The 17,346-nt window shown below is 40.7% G+C and overlaps 1 protein-coding gene across 1 annotated transcript; it reads left to right on the top strand.

Annotated features, from left to right (window-relative positions):
• The first annotated feature begins 600 nt into the window (after positions 1 to 600).
• On the top strand, positions 601 to 11,123 carry fbxo8 (F-box protein 8). Its single transcript, XM_079500215.1, has 7 exons — positions 601 to 783; positions 2,849 to 2,980; positions 3,596 to 3,740; positions 4,611 to 4,737; positions 4,893 to 5,011; positions 6,218 to 6,414; positions 6,920 to 11,123. Exons 2-7 carry the CDS (start codon positions 2,854 to 2,856, stop codon positions 7,105 to 7,107), a joined length of 903 nt encoding a protein of 300 aa, XP_079356341.1. The 5' UTR covers positions 601 to 783; positions 2,849 to 2,853; the 3' UTR covers positions 7,108 to 11,123.
• The last annotated feature ends 6,223 nt before the right edge of the window (positions 11,124 to 17,346 follow it).

Below are 17,346 nucleotides of genomic sequence, written 5' to 3'. Positions count from 1 at the left end.
TAAAGCGCTTTGGATATAAGCGCTATATAAATGCATAATTTTCCTATACATATAGGCTATATGCTGCTTTACTTTATGCTATATGTGTATTGTGTATAAATGTATACATGTCCCACTGAAAACTATGAATGATTCTTACACATAAAAACGAATTATATTGTAATATTCTTATTTTGATCAATTTACTGAATGTCAAGTCTCCAGGTTTTCTTATGACACGATTTACAATTGTATTTACTACAACACTATGGCACATAGGAGTCCAACTGGTAGTGCACCTCAAATGTTTTATTTGCAAGGACCTCTATGAGATTGTAGCCTAAAAATGGAACCAAATGGCCCATTGTACTCTCTCAGAGTTACAGACCTGTTGTGGTCAGTCAGAGGCTGAGCTATAGTGTTTCTGGTGATATTGTCCACTCATTTTGTATGTCCCTAAGGATCATAAAGCACCTTGAACGATTACTATTGCAATATATTTTTGGTTCAAACCTTAGATTGACCAGATGAGATTTCTTTATCCTCCTCCTCCTGTCCAGTAGGTGGAGGTAATGCATCTAAAGTTGTCAAACAGACAGAAGAGGCAGGAGGAGAGGAGAGCTGAGGGTACCACCAGTGAGGACAGCAACAGAAGGTGGCATAACACCTCAGTGCACGAACACCTTCATGTTCTGTTTAGTTTATACTACTAATATGACACACAACTGCTTCTAAAACCCATTCCTCGCCGCCACAGTGTGTATTCTGGCTGGACAGGACTAGCACGTCATTATAAACACTCAGGTAGGTTGGATACACCACTCTGGGTTTAATTTAATTCATTGACATTAAACAAATATTGGCTAAAGTCAAACTTTTAAACGCTATATAATGCGGTATAATGTTGACATGGTGTCACAACCAGACGTTTCTCTGCGCCACCGTCGTCTTTGGTTTAATATAGAATAATCCCAACAACAAGATGCTACCTAACGTGATGGTGCTAGTGACGTAGCTGCCTGCGGTGATGGTCGGGTGTTTTAGCCAATGGTCGCCGTCCTTTTAGACGAGTCGTCCAATTGGAGGGCCGCGGAGGCGGGAGCTACGCGTCAAACTAGCATGCTACCCGCTGGAAGTTCCAACGTTGATGTTTACTGTTTTGTTTATGTAACATGCATACCTAAACCTCACGCACATGACATTCATACCTAACATACACACAGTATTATTCCTCTGTTTATTAGCATAGGCCTACACATACACTAGCATGTATGTATTCATATTATGTATTCATTACATATACCATGTGCATGTCATTCCTTTATTAAACAAGCATACACATATCAATTCCTTTAATTGTTTATTAACAAACACAATGTACATACTGTACACGGTATTGTTTAAGTATGCATTTATTAACATGCCTCCATGCACATTATTGTTATGTGTTGACATATTATTGACATGTGTTATTGTATTATCTGTCCCACGTGCATAACATTTGATGACATGTATGGATCCAATGGATGTATAGGATTGATGGATTGTTTTTAATCTACCCCACATGCATTTTACTTTATTATCTTTTTGTGTTTTATTTGTACTATATACATGACGGACATGTATATTGTTGTTTTATTGATTGAATACTTTATTAGTCAGAAATGTAAACAGCACAGTCAGACATTACTGCTAAAAGGGGACTTGTTTCCATTGTGGTCCTATCGATTCATTAAAACATAAAGTGTAGTGGGAATTTACATTCACCTCCCCTTGTGTGTCGATGATTGATCAGACAAGTAGTTAGACGTGTATGAGGGTATTGAGAGGGCAATGCCCCTTTGACTATCTTTATTACCAATCACATTTTGATTTGATTATTTTGCTTTATTTGCTTTCTAGTGAGCCATCCCAGACTAGCAAAGTGTGTTGCAATTAGGTGGGCCATGGGCTTTCCGCTTTAGGCCGAGAAGTAGTCAAATCAGTTTGTGTTGGGAGATCTGGAGCTTCGTTTTTTTTAGTGACATTGAGATATTGGAAAACCAAGAGGTGCAAGCATAGTCAAAGCAGCAACTGTTGTTGCTGCTGCTGCTGTTGTTTTTTTTGGTGCTTGATAGATAGATAGATAGATAGATAGATAGATAGATAGATAGATAGATGGACAGTATGTGTAATTCTGTAAATCTGAATGTATTGTGAAAACGTTACATGATGATTGTCACATTCTCCAGTGCACTTGCTAATAGACAATTAGACATGCTTGAGAATGTTTTCATTCCAACCACACACACACACACACATGCGCACATGCACACACACCCAGAGCAAGAGAGATTTTCATTCCATCATTGACAGTCTAGTTGGACTGAACATAACAAGCCAAACATAACACTTGTTCCTTCACTAAGAAGCATGCCAACAATCTATTAGAACACAGCGTGTGTGTGTGTGTGTGTGTGTGTGTGTGTGTGTGTGTGTGTGTGTGTGTGTGTGTGTGTGTGTGTGTGTGTGTGTGTGTGTGTGTGTGTGTGTGTGTGTGTGTGTGTGCGTGCGTGCGTGCGTGCGTGCGTGCGTGCGTGCGTGCGTGCGTGCGTGTGTGTGTGTGTGTGTGTGTGAGACAGAGGGAGAGAGAGAGAGAGAGAGAAAGAGAGAGAGAAGGCTTGTATGACTCAGCAGCTTACATTGATGTTCAGTAGAGTACTTTGACTTCAGTCTGCTTTGAATTGTAAATCCGACCACTCTGGAGTTAAACACAAATGCAGTTAAACTAGCCGTAGACGATCTGCAAGCGCATTGTGAGCTTGTAGATCTTCATTGTGGAAGTTATAACACTGTTGTTGTGCCGTGTATTGTGTGTATGTGTACATAGTGCTCATGGGCCAGGCACTGTGGAGGTTGCCTCCCAGACAACAGCAGCAGCTGCAGGAGCAGTTGGCTGATCACCTGGCTGACAGACAACGCCAGGAGGAGAGATGGGGATCCAGCAGACCACAACACCACGGTAAGGCTCTCTAGTCCACTGTTCAATGTACAATCAGTGGCTCGGGACCCATTTGTGGGTCACGGACCAATTTGTATCATGGGTTGCGAGTAAATATCTCTCTAAATTTTTTTATAGAATTTCAAAAGGTTTAAAAAAGTTTAAACAAACAAAACAAAACTTTTCATCAATCTAAAAACAATTCCAACATGCTTCAAAATAATTTCATAAATAGAATAAAATAAATAATATATACAAAAGAAAAAGTTTAAGAAGTAATGAAAATAGGCAGATCTACAAGCATTTTGAGCTTATATCTGCTATTGTCACTACTTTGGGCCCCAGGCAAAAATCAAGATTGTAAATTAAATAAATTAAATCTGATAAATAATGTGGTATCAGATTGGTGTAGACTGACATACTCGCCGATAACATACCAGCATTTTAGCAGCAGTTTTTTTCGTAAATGAACGCCCTACTTGATCATACTACAGTTTCGAAACTCGTTTTCGCGCCGCGTGACAAGTCTGCGCATCTGCTACTTTTGACGCTTTTGAATTTGGATCCTGAAAAGTAGAAGTTTTGGACATACTATGAAATGTGTGTCTGTCTGTCTGTGTGCACATGTGATTCTAGGTAAACCGCACCGTGGTTTTATAGACCTGGAAATGTTACCACCAGAGTTGGGCATCACCATCCTCTCCTATCTGAACGCTACGGACCTGTGCCTGGCTGGCTGCGTGTGGCAGGACCTAGGGCACGATGAATACCTCTGGCAAGGGTAAGACACACACACACACACACACATATTAAGCCCAAACCACACCAATGGGTCGAGACGCAACGAAATTGATTTAGTGTTAGTCCCAGTGGTGTAATATGTCCTGTTGCACGTCGGCGCATGGTGGCGCTTGTCGACGCAAGTCGACCCAAGTGATTCAAATTAAAACGCTTGTAACTACATGCGTCTACATGTGTCTACACGTGTCTACTCACAACCGTTTGGTTGCAAGGAGTTGCATGGTGACCCATTGGTGTGGTTTGGGCTTAAGGGTGATTTGATGGAATAATAAATGAAGTCACTACTAGTAAAGAATGAATAGAACCTTTAACTCTTTGTGTGCCAAGTATTAAAAATTTAATTTGATCGCCAGTGTTTACAGCGTTTTTAAGTACCTCACTGCAGGTGTGGTGTGTCCAGCATGTAAACAAAGCTACATGTGGGAGGCAGAGGTGACGTCTCTCCTTACACACGGAGAGAAACGAAATCAACCGCGACCATTGGTTCATGAGTTAGGGGCCGTTTACCACACCATCCAGGCCTGTCAAAATACATTTTAGTTAATGAAATCAACTGTAGATTTAGTCGACACAAATCTTTTCATATTTAGTCGACTAAAACTAGACTACCACTAAAACATTTCGGATAACTAAAACGAAATGGAATTTTATTCAAAAGACCACTACTGAAACTAAATCAACATTTGCTGTCAAAATCTACACTATGTCCAAAACGGTTACTTTTCAGGATTCAAATTCCAAAAATGCAGACAGATCGACAAGATGCTTTTGTGTGCACTGTGGTATGATCAAGTAGGGCAACAACAGTGTACTGTATTTCAGCTCCATACTTGTCCTGTTGTGTGTCCAGGCTGTGCAAGTCCACATGGGGGCACTGTTCCATCTACAACAGAAGGCTACCAGCTGGCTTCTCATACAGGAGACTGTACTTACAACTGGACGAAGGCAGTCTCACCTTCAACGCCAACTACCAGGAGGTAGTGCTCATTAACGCACGTACACACACACACACACAGATCTTAAATTATAGTATAGATAATAACTGTGTGTGTGTGTGTGTGTGTGTGTGTGTGTGTGTGTGTGTGTGTGTGTGTGTGTGTGTGTGTGTGTGTGTGTGTGTGTGTGTGTGTAGGGGATCAGTTATTTCATGTCTAAAGGCATAATAGTGGACCATCCCAAGGAGCTGGCCAAGTTTATCTTCTACACACGACGACTCAACTGGAAGATGCTGAGGATCTACCTCGATGAAAGGTACACAAATATTTATTTTTTTGTGTTTTAGCAGTGATTATTGATCAGCCATTGATTGACGACTATTTCTAATTCAAATGCTAATAAAAAAGCAAATGATTGAGCTGGTGTTCCGTGATCATATCTCTCTCCAAACTTCCCTGGAGGATGGAAGCTCCTCTTTCCATTTATTGACGCTAATTTAATCAGGGAAGACCATTGAGAGCATGCTCTCATTTGCAAGGATGCCCTTGATCACAACATACAAAAAAGGAACAAACAACAACACTATTTTAAACAAAGTGCAATATAGTGAACAATATATTCAAAAACAAAAACAAAGCAAATATACAGGGCCTACACAAAGCAAGTACAATCCTTATGTAATGCATCCTCAAGTAGTTTCTTAAATGTCTCGTTTGTCCAGTTTCAGCGAGTCTATTCCACTTGTCTGGGGCATTTCCTTGTTCACTGTTCATTCGTGGAGTCTCAAGTGTAATGTATGTCTGTGAGCATGTTAGATATCCTGTAGTTTTTGGATTTAAAAATGAAGAGAAATACAATTACAATTTACAATTTAGGCATTTAGCAGACGCTCTTAATCCAGAGCGACTTACATTAGGCAAGAACAAAAAACATGGGAATACATCACATATATAAAATGCATTTATCATGAAACATGCGTAAGCTAAGAACATAACTAGAACATATCTATATAATGACACTATACATATAAACTATACATAAATACTATACTATGCTATACATATGTACTATGAGGTGCTATGACTACATACAATGCAATTATTGTGCTGTCTACATGACATGCTATAAGTCTGTTTCAAATGCTATCTAAGTCTAAAAAGTGCTATCTAAGGGGGTAGGATAAGTGCTATGGGCCATGATGGAGTCTGAAAAGGTGGGTTTTCAGACTACGGCGGAAGATTGGTAGTGATGCTGCAGTTCTGATTGCAACGGGGAGTGCATTCCACACAGCTTGCCACACAGGGCAATAGCAGTGTCATCAACACACAACCCTCACCAGACATTCACACATGGAGCCGTTTGGGTGGAATCAGACTTTACAAAGAACTTGAATAAAGCATAAAGCATGAATAAATACATTACGAAAATCAATTTCCATAAATAAGAAAAAAAGTAAGCAGTGAAAATAGTAAATCATTTAATAAATGCGTGTGTGTGCGCGCGTGCATGCGGTGCGTACAGGCGTGACGTGCTGGACGAGCTGGTGACTCTGCACAACTTCAGCAACCAGTTCCTGCCCAACGCGCTGAGGGAGTTCTTTAGACACATCCACGCTCCCGAGGAGAGAGGGGAGTACCTGGAGACCCTCATCACCAAGTTCAGCCATAGGTTCTGCGCTTGTAACCAGGTGCTGGTCCGAGACCTGGGACTCAGTCCAGGTCAGTGCGTGGGTGGGAACATTCACCTGAAATAGCCGATCTACAAGCTCACAACTAGGGTTGGTTCTGGACGATTCCGGTTCCTTAATGATTCTCTCTTAATGGCCCAGATTCCTTAACGGTTCCCTATAACGATTCCTACAGGGGGTTCCAAATGGGCCCTTACAGGTCTGTATCTCTGAGAGAGTTTTTTTCGTAATCACAAATTGCACAGGGCCAAAATGACAAATAACTAAAATATACAAAGAAATCACTGACACATTTATTCATTTTTTTATATTTTTTCTTTCCAAAAAAATTGGATGCATGTCATGAGCTTGTAGATCTGCTATTTCTGCTATTAAAAAAAAAAAAAAGATTGAAAGAGTACATTTTTTCAACCTGGAAACGAGTGGCGATTATGCAAAGATAATTGCGGTTATCTCAAAATATTGCAATTAGGCGATGATCAGGATATGTAGTAATTGTGACAGGCCTAATTGTGTTCCTTGTGGTCCTGGTGTAGACGCGGTGTACGTGCTGTGCTACAGCCTGATCCTGCTGTCCATAGACCTGAGCAGCCCGCACGTCAAAAACAAAATGTCCAAGAGGGAGTTCATCCGAAACACACGCCGAGCCGCCCACAACGTCTCCGACGACTTCGTGGGCCACCTCTACGACAACATCTACCTGATTGGCCACGTGGCTGCCTAGTCCCGCCTGCTGTACCGTACCGCCACGCCACGCCCCCCCCCCCCCACCACACCACCCCCCCGTCCTATCCTATTACAGCCATCCAGTAGAAGAAGCTCTTACACTGCACTGAACGATGGGGAATAAGTGATCGGGGGTTTCCGATGCATGCCTGAATTGGTACCGCATGGGAAGAGTGTGGAAAACGGATTTGAACCTTGTTTAAGTTGTTTAGGGCTTTTTTTTTTTTTTTTTTTGGCAAAAACGAAGAAAACGTCAAAATCGTAAAAGATACAATTCATTACTGCACTGTGCGTCGCCTGCCACGATGGAACGCCACTTTGTGCACAGCTGTCAATAAATAACTTCGGCCTATTAAGTTGCTTTTTCGCAGAGCGACAGAATCCGCATAACGGCCGAACAAGCACCTCCACCGAAGGCACGCTCTGACACTGCACTGAACGACGGCTGGCTGCCATTTGGTGGAACTCGGGCCAATCAGGAAAGCGGCAGGACAAGACTGGGCCGCCCCCCCCATTCAGGAAATGATGCCGTCGGCGACATTGACTTAATGCTGCTTGAGTGGCACTGATCAACGCAACGCGACACTAACTAGCTAACGCTAACCGAGCGGCTAGCACGCTAAAGCAACGGCTCACTGCGGAGACTCCGCCCTCGATGAAGTTAAGATGAATGAATGTTTAAACTGTAGCAGAACCGCTATGCCAGTTTTGTACTTTACACCTTTTTGTACCTATACCTGCGTTGGAAGGAGCAGGACTAGCCTGTTTTTACTATAATAACTTTGAAAGTTTTATCAAATGAGTGTGTACAGCCCCTCTGGGCCTTGGGTAATATTATATTGCATATTGTGTTGTCGGGCAGAAACCTTATATTTCCATATTTGAACCTTTTTGTGTTTTCCTAAATTAATGCCCTACTTCATCACACTACACCCAAAAGTAGCATTTTGGCGTGTAGTTGTAGTTGCTGGTAGTTAAAGTTGTTTTCAGTTAAAGTGAAAGTGTTGAAGTTTGTGTTTGGGCTTTTTTGAAATATTCAACCAATGAAATGTATTAAGAAAGAGCTTGTGACTCCATTTGGAACTAAGGTTATTTTGTTTTCTCTTTCTTCCATTTCCTGAAACGTAACAGTTCTGGACATACAAGGTTTCCACCCGACAGCAAAGATATACACATTCACACAGCTAGTGTGTCAGTGTGAATTTATTTTATTTTGAAATATCACTTGTCCATAAGGGGCGTTTTCGAGGGGGGTCCTCAATGCCTTTCGCACCAACACATTTCCAAAACCACACCCCCAGTGGTTCTCAAAGTGGAGCCCAGGGACACTCAGGGTTCCTTGAGGGGGTTCTAGATGGACCCTTAGCGGGTCCATTTGTCTACTGTCAGAGTTAAGGGCATCCTTAAGGTTTGAGAACCACTGCCCTAGCCAAATCCCAATACTACACCTACTCCGTACTCCAGCGTGACCCGCAAATCGTTTGCGTCCCAAATGCCCATTTACTTCCGGGAGAGCCCAGAGCTCATAGGAGAGAGGAGGCTCCTCACCAGCCGTTTAGAGTGAGGATCAGCGAGGAAACATCAAGTGCATCCTTCATGTCGTCTTTGCTGAAGTTTTTTCATCAGATTGTGTGACGTATATCCAGTCTCCTGAATGCTCCAGTGATCCAGCTGTGTGACACTCAATTAAGTAAAACAGTGGTTTTCAACCTTCTTATTTACCATGTGATGAGATTTGATCAGACCCAAAACTTAGAATATTTTGTTATTGTCCACAATTCCATGCTGTATTGATGTGGTACCATTAGGAGAGATGACTGGCAAACATTGATAAAAAAAATGACAATTCTTCTACATTCTCTATTTGTGTAGACCTTGTAAATTAAGTAATGCAGTTGCTCTTCAGAGCATGGTTTTATTTTACACTCTCAAGAGTTAAAGATCTATAAGGGTCCATTTTATTACCAACTCTTATCATTTAGCTGGAGACCACCTTGACCACTGGCGGACCCCGGACCACTGGTTGAGAACCACTGCTTTAAAATAACGCTGACTAAAGCGAGGCGTGTTCCCATTCCATAAACGTGAACCCGGTTCAATAACTCCATCCTTCGCGATCTCCTCCTCGCTTCCTCGCTCTCGAGTCCGAGGCGGCGGGGGCTAAGGTGTGAGGAAACGGCGTGAGTGATTGACGCGAGGATGGATGTTTGAGTGCAGGGGATCTGGCTAATGAAAGGTGTGGTTTGTGAAATGTACCATGGCGAAACGCAGAAAGTCTGGTGGACTGGGGAACTTATTATAATTTGTATTTATTTTTGGTGATCAGGCAAAGTAACTACCTTTCTGGAGTGCTGATTTAACCCTGCACTTTCTTTTTATTATTATTATTATTATTATTATTATTTTATTATTGTTTGCCCCTTGTACGTAATAGGGTTATGTAACTCATTAGATTGCACCCTCACACTTTGGCCTTCCTCCTCCGACTGCGTCGCATTGTTTTTAACCAGACTCAAAGCCCACTAGGTGAGTCCCAGTCCAGAGCTACAGTATGTATGTACTAGATCATCTAGTATCTCCCTGTGCATCCAATATCTTTACCGAAAATAGCCAGATCTAGCTAGTGTGCTTGTAGATCGGCTGTTTGCCCCAGAATAGGCACGCTAGTGTTCACATTGAGGACTTGCACCTGATCACCGTAGGAACGAATTGTGAAAATAGCAGATCTACCAAACTTAACAGTGAGCTTGTATATCTGCTAGTTTTGGATCTTTTTTTTTTAACCCTTTTTTGTTTTATTTGTTCACCTAGTCTCCCCTTTCCTTGTTCAGAGCGGACACAGAACTTGAATGTGTAATTCTCCTGTCAACCTCTTCTCCTGGGGTCAGAAGAACCCTTCGGTAGTGTCCAGTCCCGGCTGAATAGAGCCTATGCGTGTGCCATCATCGTACCCGGAAGTTATGCGGGACCGTCTACTGAGTGGCAAAAAATTACTTTCTGGCCTTGACAGCCCATACATAAAGTCGTATCTGATTGTATTAATTTAAACGATGTTAAACTAAAATAGACACGTTATGAGCTACTTTCTGTCAAGAAATCATGCAGGTGATTAGTGTCAGAGTTTGGATGTGCTCGTTTGTAATATCGCAACATCCTGCTGCCTCCTGCATTATGTGCAATTTAGAAACAGGTGCTACACAGGACCGTTAAGTGATTTCCAATGAGCGCTTTCAAACTCCAATGCTCCATGCTGCTCAATGTTTTGCCACTCAGTCTAGATGAGAGGGTGTGTCCCTGAGGAAAAGTGATGTGCATACTCTATACTTCCAGGTGTATGTTTGTTTGCTGTAAAGACAAGGTTTCTCTATCCCTCCGTGCTGCAAAGTGCGAACTTTCCCATTCCAGCTTCGTGGCTCAGCAAAATAACTGACAACCTCCTGATCCTAATGCGTACCCAAGTGAGGCGACTGCAGAGCAAATGCTCGCGGTCATTCCCTCATCGTCAGCATTCAACACAAAATGCACCTGACCCAACGGTTCCGTTAAAGATTTGTAGCTATATACTGTACATTTAAAAAAAAATCTATGTGATTTTGGCCTTCATAAAGCAAATTCGGACGATGAAATGGGCACCAACCAAAACATTTAATTCTTCTTTGGCCGTATTCTGGACCAGTACCAGGGTGGCAGAAACCTTTCAATATCATTGATTAGTTGAAATACGATCAATGCATCGATCAATGCATTAACACTGTTTGATTTTTTTTGCACATCGTGTACATAAGGACGTCTTTTATTTTGTTCAGAAGGACCGGCATTGTGTAGGAATTGTATTTTGCACCCGTAATCTGTCGACTGTCATCACTGTCAGGCACAAACCTATCAATATATTTCATATTTTATTCATGCACAATGTTATACTTTTGTCATATGGCACTTGTATTAAAGGTAGGATAAGTGATCTTGTTTTTGTTGAAACAAAAAAAGGTTTCATGTTAAAAAGAAAGCTCTATATAGTGTCCCTGTCTCTCCAGCTATTTTGTAAACAGATCACCAATTTCATCCAAAAGATTGTACATAGTCGGATAGTCCCAAAGGTGTCTGCTCATTTCTTTGTCTCATAACTTCCAATTTCACTTGTTGTGTATGTATCTATCCCATGTGAAAATGAACATCTATACTATTTGTGTTTATTTAAAGAGCTGGGGAGACCCCTGTTTCTGAACAAAGACACCACTGATCCCACCTTTTAATAAGAGTTTGTGACTAAGCAATACTGCCCTCCACAGCTAAAGTACAGTACCTATATGTTTTTGGACACCAACTTATTTGTGTCCCAAAGGTCAAATTAGCCTTTTCGGGCATAAACAATTACCTCAAGAACATATTCACAATTAGTGTCATATTATTTCCCCGATATCTCATTTGACTGACTAGTTGAAACACTTTTAAACCCAATATCAGCCTTTTTTTTTCTCGTGGTTACTGCACTTTGGCTTTGTATAGGGCAGAATAGGCCTGACCTCGATTTGTCGAATAGTCAACTAATCGATCGAGGGAGTCTGATTCGACTGAGATGCGCATCTCAGTCGAATCATGGCAAAAAAATTATTGCATGTTTCGACTGAGAGATTGGCCTAATGTTAATTAACTAATAGTTTGCCTAAAAATAGGATATGCATCATGATTTATTGGGGGAAACCAAGCAAGGGTTAAATCAGATATTAACCCCCCACAGCCCAAATAGAATGATCATCTAGTTTGTTTTTGCATGATTCGACTACCAGTCGAATATAGGCAACATTTGGCCAATCAGATTTGATTATATAAATTATTAGTCGGGGGCAGGCCTACTAAACAATAACTACTGTACAGTGGAACACGTTATGTTATTTTCCATTTCCTGAACAGTAACCGTTTTGGACATACAGTACAAGGTTTCCACTGGACAGCGACGATATGCATCAAGCTGATATGAGATCATATGCATGGATTAAAGTTCTCAGTCGCCACGACTATCCACAAGCTTACAACACGTCGCAGTGCGAAGCTTTCACGCTGTTTCACAGTCAGTACAGACTTGAGATTTAATTTTGCTTTAATCCATGCATATGACATAACGTGGTCATTTGTTCCTATGGACAAACATTCCAATGTCACTGTGTGATGTTTAATACAGTTTGTCTTAGGGGTGATATTTTTGTCGCGATAATCAAAGTATGCTTAAAACCCTATCTTAAAAACATTTGTTAATTACATGCACCCCAGCTTCCATATTTTGTTTTTTTTGGGGGAGGGGGGGTGCATTAGCCAAAAAATAGCAGATCTACAAGCTCGCAAAACGTCATGCTTTGACATGTTTTGAGCGTGTGGATCGTCAATTTTCTGGGGCGAAGAGATTTGGTACAAAGACAACTCATGTCCAGTGTATGACGGACAACTCCTCAAGGATAATTCCTCGATAAATTATAATCTTCACCATAGATTATTGTGAGCCTTTTTATCTCGTCGCATCCCTACATATAATAAGACCCTGACAGAATGTCTGTATTCATTCTCACTGGCTGAGAAATGCTGATTTAGAAGATTACTGAGATTGGGGGGGAGGGGGGGGCTCCTGTCACAATAAGGGCACAGTCACAATTCACAAATGCACTTCATACAGTATGTGTCAGTGTTATAGAGTACCGATGTCCTGACGTCACTCTTTCATCCCCTGGGCCGCGGAAGTAATTTCTCTAGAGAGAATAACATTGGTTCATCTTAAAATCGATTGTGGTTCAAAAATAACAATTGAAATTGTCTTGGCGATATTGTCGAGGAGGTGTCTCGGTATCGTTTACGATAGTTAAGGTCCCTGCACACGACGCGTTTTCGGATTTTTAGTGTCCAGTGTGCAACCACCTTTACTCATATTTAATACAGTCTGTTTCTCGCATAAATGTAACTAATTCGGAGGCAGTAACATTAGCGATTTCTCGCAGTCAGTTGATTCTTCATATCCACAAGTGAAACCACTAAACGAACCAATTTGTTTATTTTTTAATTCAAAAAATTAAAAAAAAGTCTATGGGAATCCGAATGGGGAAAAAAATCCGCAAACCAGGTAGGATGTGAAATTACATCACATTATGGCACTCTAGTGTCACATTGCAGCTTTACAGGTGTGAAGACATGGGTGAAATGCTAGTGTTTGTGCTAGCTTAATCATTCTTAGTTTTCAGCTTGCACTGCAAATACAACACAAGAACACAATGTGAAGTGCTTGTGTGACCGGGCCTTTAATCCCCTATTTTGAATGTTAAAAAGATACAATCTATAACTTGTATGTTCTTCAACCTGTGAGTCGAACCTGGACTTTCCACACGAAAGTGGCGTAGAATAGAATCACGCTCATCAAGAGCCACTCCCCGCTTGTCATTCCGGGTGTGGCAGATTTAAGCTTTGGTGATTGGATGAAAACAGTATGGAATGTATGGAAGTCCAGCCTGGATGCTTTTTAGCAGAGGTGTGATGCTTTATCATTGTCATGTATATTCATTTTGTCTAATATTTATAACCCTATGAAGGCTCTCGTTCATTAGGAAATATTTTATATTTGCTTTTTTCTGTTGACCTTTTTATGCAGGTCGTTGTGGGGTTGTCCATTTGTCTGTCTTTGTCGCATTTAGATGAAAACGGACAGAATGTGTTGATTTGATCCTGTATGTGGTTTATAACACAGAAAGAACACATGCAATTCCATTATTTGCTTCTTAAAATGGGGGATGAAACTCCAGGCTGATTTTCTACAGGTAGTTTTCCAGTTCAGCAGTGATGGAGGAAATGAATAGGCCTACTCAAGTAAATATTCAAGTATTCAAAAGTACAAATTACAGGGTACATTTTCTTTTAAATATCAATGCATACATTTCTGTATTGAAATTTGGAATAATTCTTCTTAATTTTTGATCCCACGATTTTTGCAACCCATTTTTTCACCCAGTGTCAATTATCTAATGTAATCCTGCAGGGCGCTACACTTCCTCTGCCAACCTGGGGGGGCAGCGGACTGACCTCATGGCATGCTTCCTTCTATGCATGAGGAGTCCAAGCTGCTTCTTTTCACCTGACAGGGGAGAATTTCCCCCGGCCGGACGTAGCGCGTGTAAGGAACACGTTATTTCGACCAGTTCCCCCCCCCCCCCCCCCCAATCAGGCCTATACTTCCTAAATTTGGAATAATTCTTAATAATAATAATAATGATGATAATAATAATAATAATCAGAAGATTTCAGAAATGGTGAATTTGTTTTTTTACCGTTAAGTGAATCATTCATAATGTACTTTTTAATATTTTTATTTTAAATGTAGCGCAGTGAAAGGCATGTGCTTGCAAATATGTTGCTCCAAAACTAAGTACAGTACTCAAGTGAACTACAGCATTAGCTGCAGCTGTGTTGCAGATGCCATGTTTTTAATATGCTGCATAGTTCTGATCTGAACCTGAACTAGACTATAATCAACCTGTGGAGTTTCACACCTCATTTAGCAAGAACATGCTGCTGGAACTGACACAGTAAACATTTTTATTTTATAACTGAGGACTGGTTCCAATCTTGATTTGGTTTCTAACAGACTTATTGGATTAATAATTAAAAAAAGAACCAACTCTTTGTGCTGTGTTATGCTATCTGTCCCCAGCCCTTCTTCAATAAGGACAACAGTGACCTCTACTGGATCCATGACACAACAACAGCTTCACACTGAACATAGGCCTACATGTATTCTAGTAACCAGTGCCACAGACTCTCATAATTGGAACATTCGGGTCTAATAGATAGTCCCCTAATAGTTGACTTTCTGTTGTAAAGCTCTCTCATTCTCCCTTTTCCTGCAAGATGTGTTTTTATGCCTGTTAAAATGAGATGAGAAATATCCCCTATAGGCTACAGTACCAAGTCGACCATACCACCCATGACCAAAATTATCATTTTAAAACAAAATGTGAGATGCCAGAGGGGTTTAATGACACAATGATAGGCAATATTATGCCTATATGGTCAAATATGACATCAAGGCATTTAATAGCAACGTAAGTAATAAGTTGCTTACCTCGACCGTCCCACTTGTCCCACACAAGATACTTCTGTTCAAGCACTTGTAGATCTGCTATTTTCACTAGTTTGGGTCCTGGGCAAATGTCTCATTTCTCTTTTGAGTCTTTAGCTGAAAGGTTTTGGAAGCACTTCTTTACACCCATAGGCCTTGTATTTGGACAACAATTTAAACATACTGGACACAATCATAACTCTCATTTTGGGGGTCATTATATTGTCAAATAAATTGATAGACATATTCCAGGTCACATGTATTGATTAAGATGTTCCAGATCATATTCATTGATAAAACATATTCCAGACCACATTTATTGATTAAGATATTCCAGATCATATTCATTGATAAACATATTCCAGTAGGCCTACTGTACACTGCATCTCATCATCCTCTCCAGGCTCAACATGACCGTTGACGTGCGTGTGTGAGTGTGTGCGTAACTGTGCGTGCCCTGTCCCAGGGCAGTGTGTGTGTTATGTGCTGCAAATGAAAAGAGCTCTGAGATCACCGAGACATGACCTACACACACACACACACACACACAGGAGCTGCTCTGGCAATGTGCTGTCAGCACGCTGAAGAGGTATTTGCATTAAGAAGTGAAATGCTTAGACTGCACCTTTACTCTGTCAAATCCTCAGTCTTCATTTCACTCCTGAGTGTACAAATGGGACCATCCCATGTTATGACCGCCCCCACATTCAGTGGTTTTCAAAATTGAGTGTGTGTGTGTGTGTGTGTGTGTGTGTGTGTGTGTGTGTGTGTGTGTGTGTGTGTGTGTGTGTGTGCGCGTGCGTGTGCGTGCGTGCGCACGCGCGTGTGTGTGTAATCTACAGTAAACACATTTGGAGACCTTGTAGGATCTGTTTTCAAATTGCTGTTGTATACTGTAGGGGTTAAGGACTTAAGGTGGTAAACATACTTATTTTAACAATAAAACAGGCTTAAAGGGAAGGATTTTTTCCCTCCTTTATCAGTTGTAAATGTTTGACCCCTACTTCACCTTCTCGCGATCTCACTTTGGTCCCGACCCATCATTTAAGAACCTCTGTTGTAGATACATGCACAGACCAACATTTGAAACCTTGCAGTGCTGGAAAAAGTACTCACATTCTTTACTTAAGTAAAAGTACCAACACTGCAATGTAGAAATACTCTGGAATTCAAAATGTACTTGAGTAAAGGTATTGGTATCAAAATGTACTATATATAAGTACCAAAATTAGAAAGTACCTATTGTGCAGAATGTGAAAGTAGCAGATCTACAAGCTCACAAAGTGTCACATCGCAACGCATTGTAAGCTTTTATGATCGGCTTTTTTCAAATGGCCAAAATGTATATAGGGGTGTGTGTGTGTGTGTGTGTGTGTGTGTGTGTGTGTGTGTGTGTGTGTGTGTGTGTGTGTGTGTGTGTGTGTGTGTGTGTGTGTGTGTGTGTGTGTGTGTGTGTGTGTGTGTGTGTGTGTGTTATAGCCTACTGTAATAATCTAAATCTACAAAGTAACTAGTAAGTAGCAGCAGACAGTAGTACACAGCAAAACCCAACAAACCGACTCAAATATAATCTAAAACTAAACAAATTAAAGACCTAATTGCTCTCATGATATCTTTAGTATTATGATGAGTAATACCAAAGAAACACAGCCAAGGTGAAACCATTAAATCTTGGTTGACAAGTCATCTGGACTGTTGCAAAGCACTGTTAACTTGCTTCAGCCAAAAAATAAATAAATCCAATGACAGATTCCAACTCCCAAACGACTGCTATGTGGTGTTGTAACAAGACAACTAAAACCAGGGAGAGCATAGCACTTCAGTTCTGATTCACTGTGTCTGTTTCAATCAATGTTGTGCATGTTTTTAAAGCTCTTTAAATGGTGACATAAATTATGTCTACAGAATATGTGTCTGCAGTCCTCTAATCTCCCACGGCTGTGCATGCATGGTTCTCAACATGTGGGTCAGGAACCTCACAGATTATTTTTAATTTGTATTTTTATTTATTTATTTATTTTTTATTTTATTTTTTATTTTTATTTTTTGGTATGACAGTGACCTTTTTAATACTTACAAAAAGAAAGAAAGAAATAAAGACAAATACCATTAATTGCATCAAAAGTAATTAACAAACTATATACC

The sequence above is a fragment of the Electrona antarctica genome, assembly GCF_951216825.1.
Source record: "Electrona antarctica genome assembly, chromosome: 4".
In the NCBI taxonomy this organism is placed as follows: Eukaryota; Metazoa; Chordata; class Actinopteri; order Myctophiformes; family Myctophidae; genus Electrona; species Electrona antarctica.
Note: the sequence above shows the minus strand (reverse complement) of the source record. Positions and strands in the feature narration are given on the sequence as shown.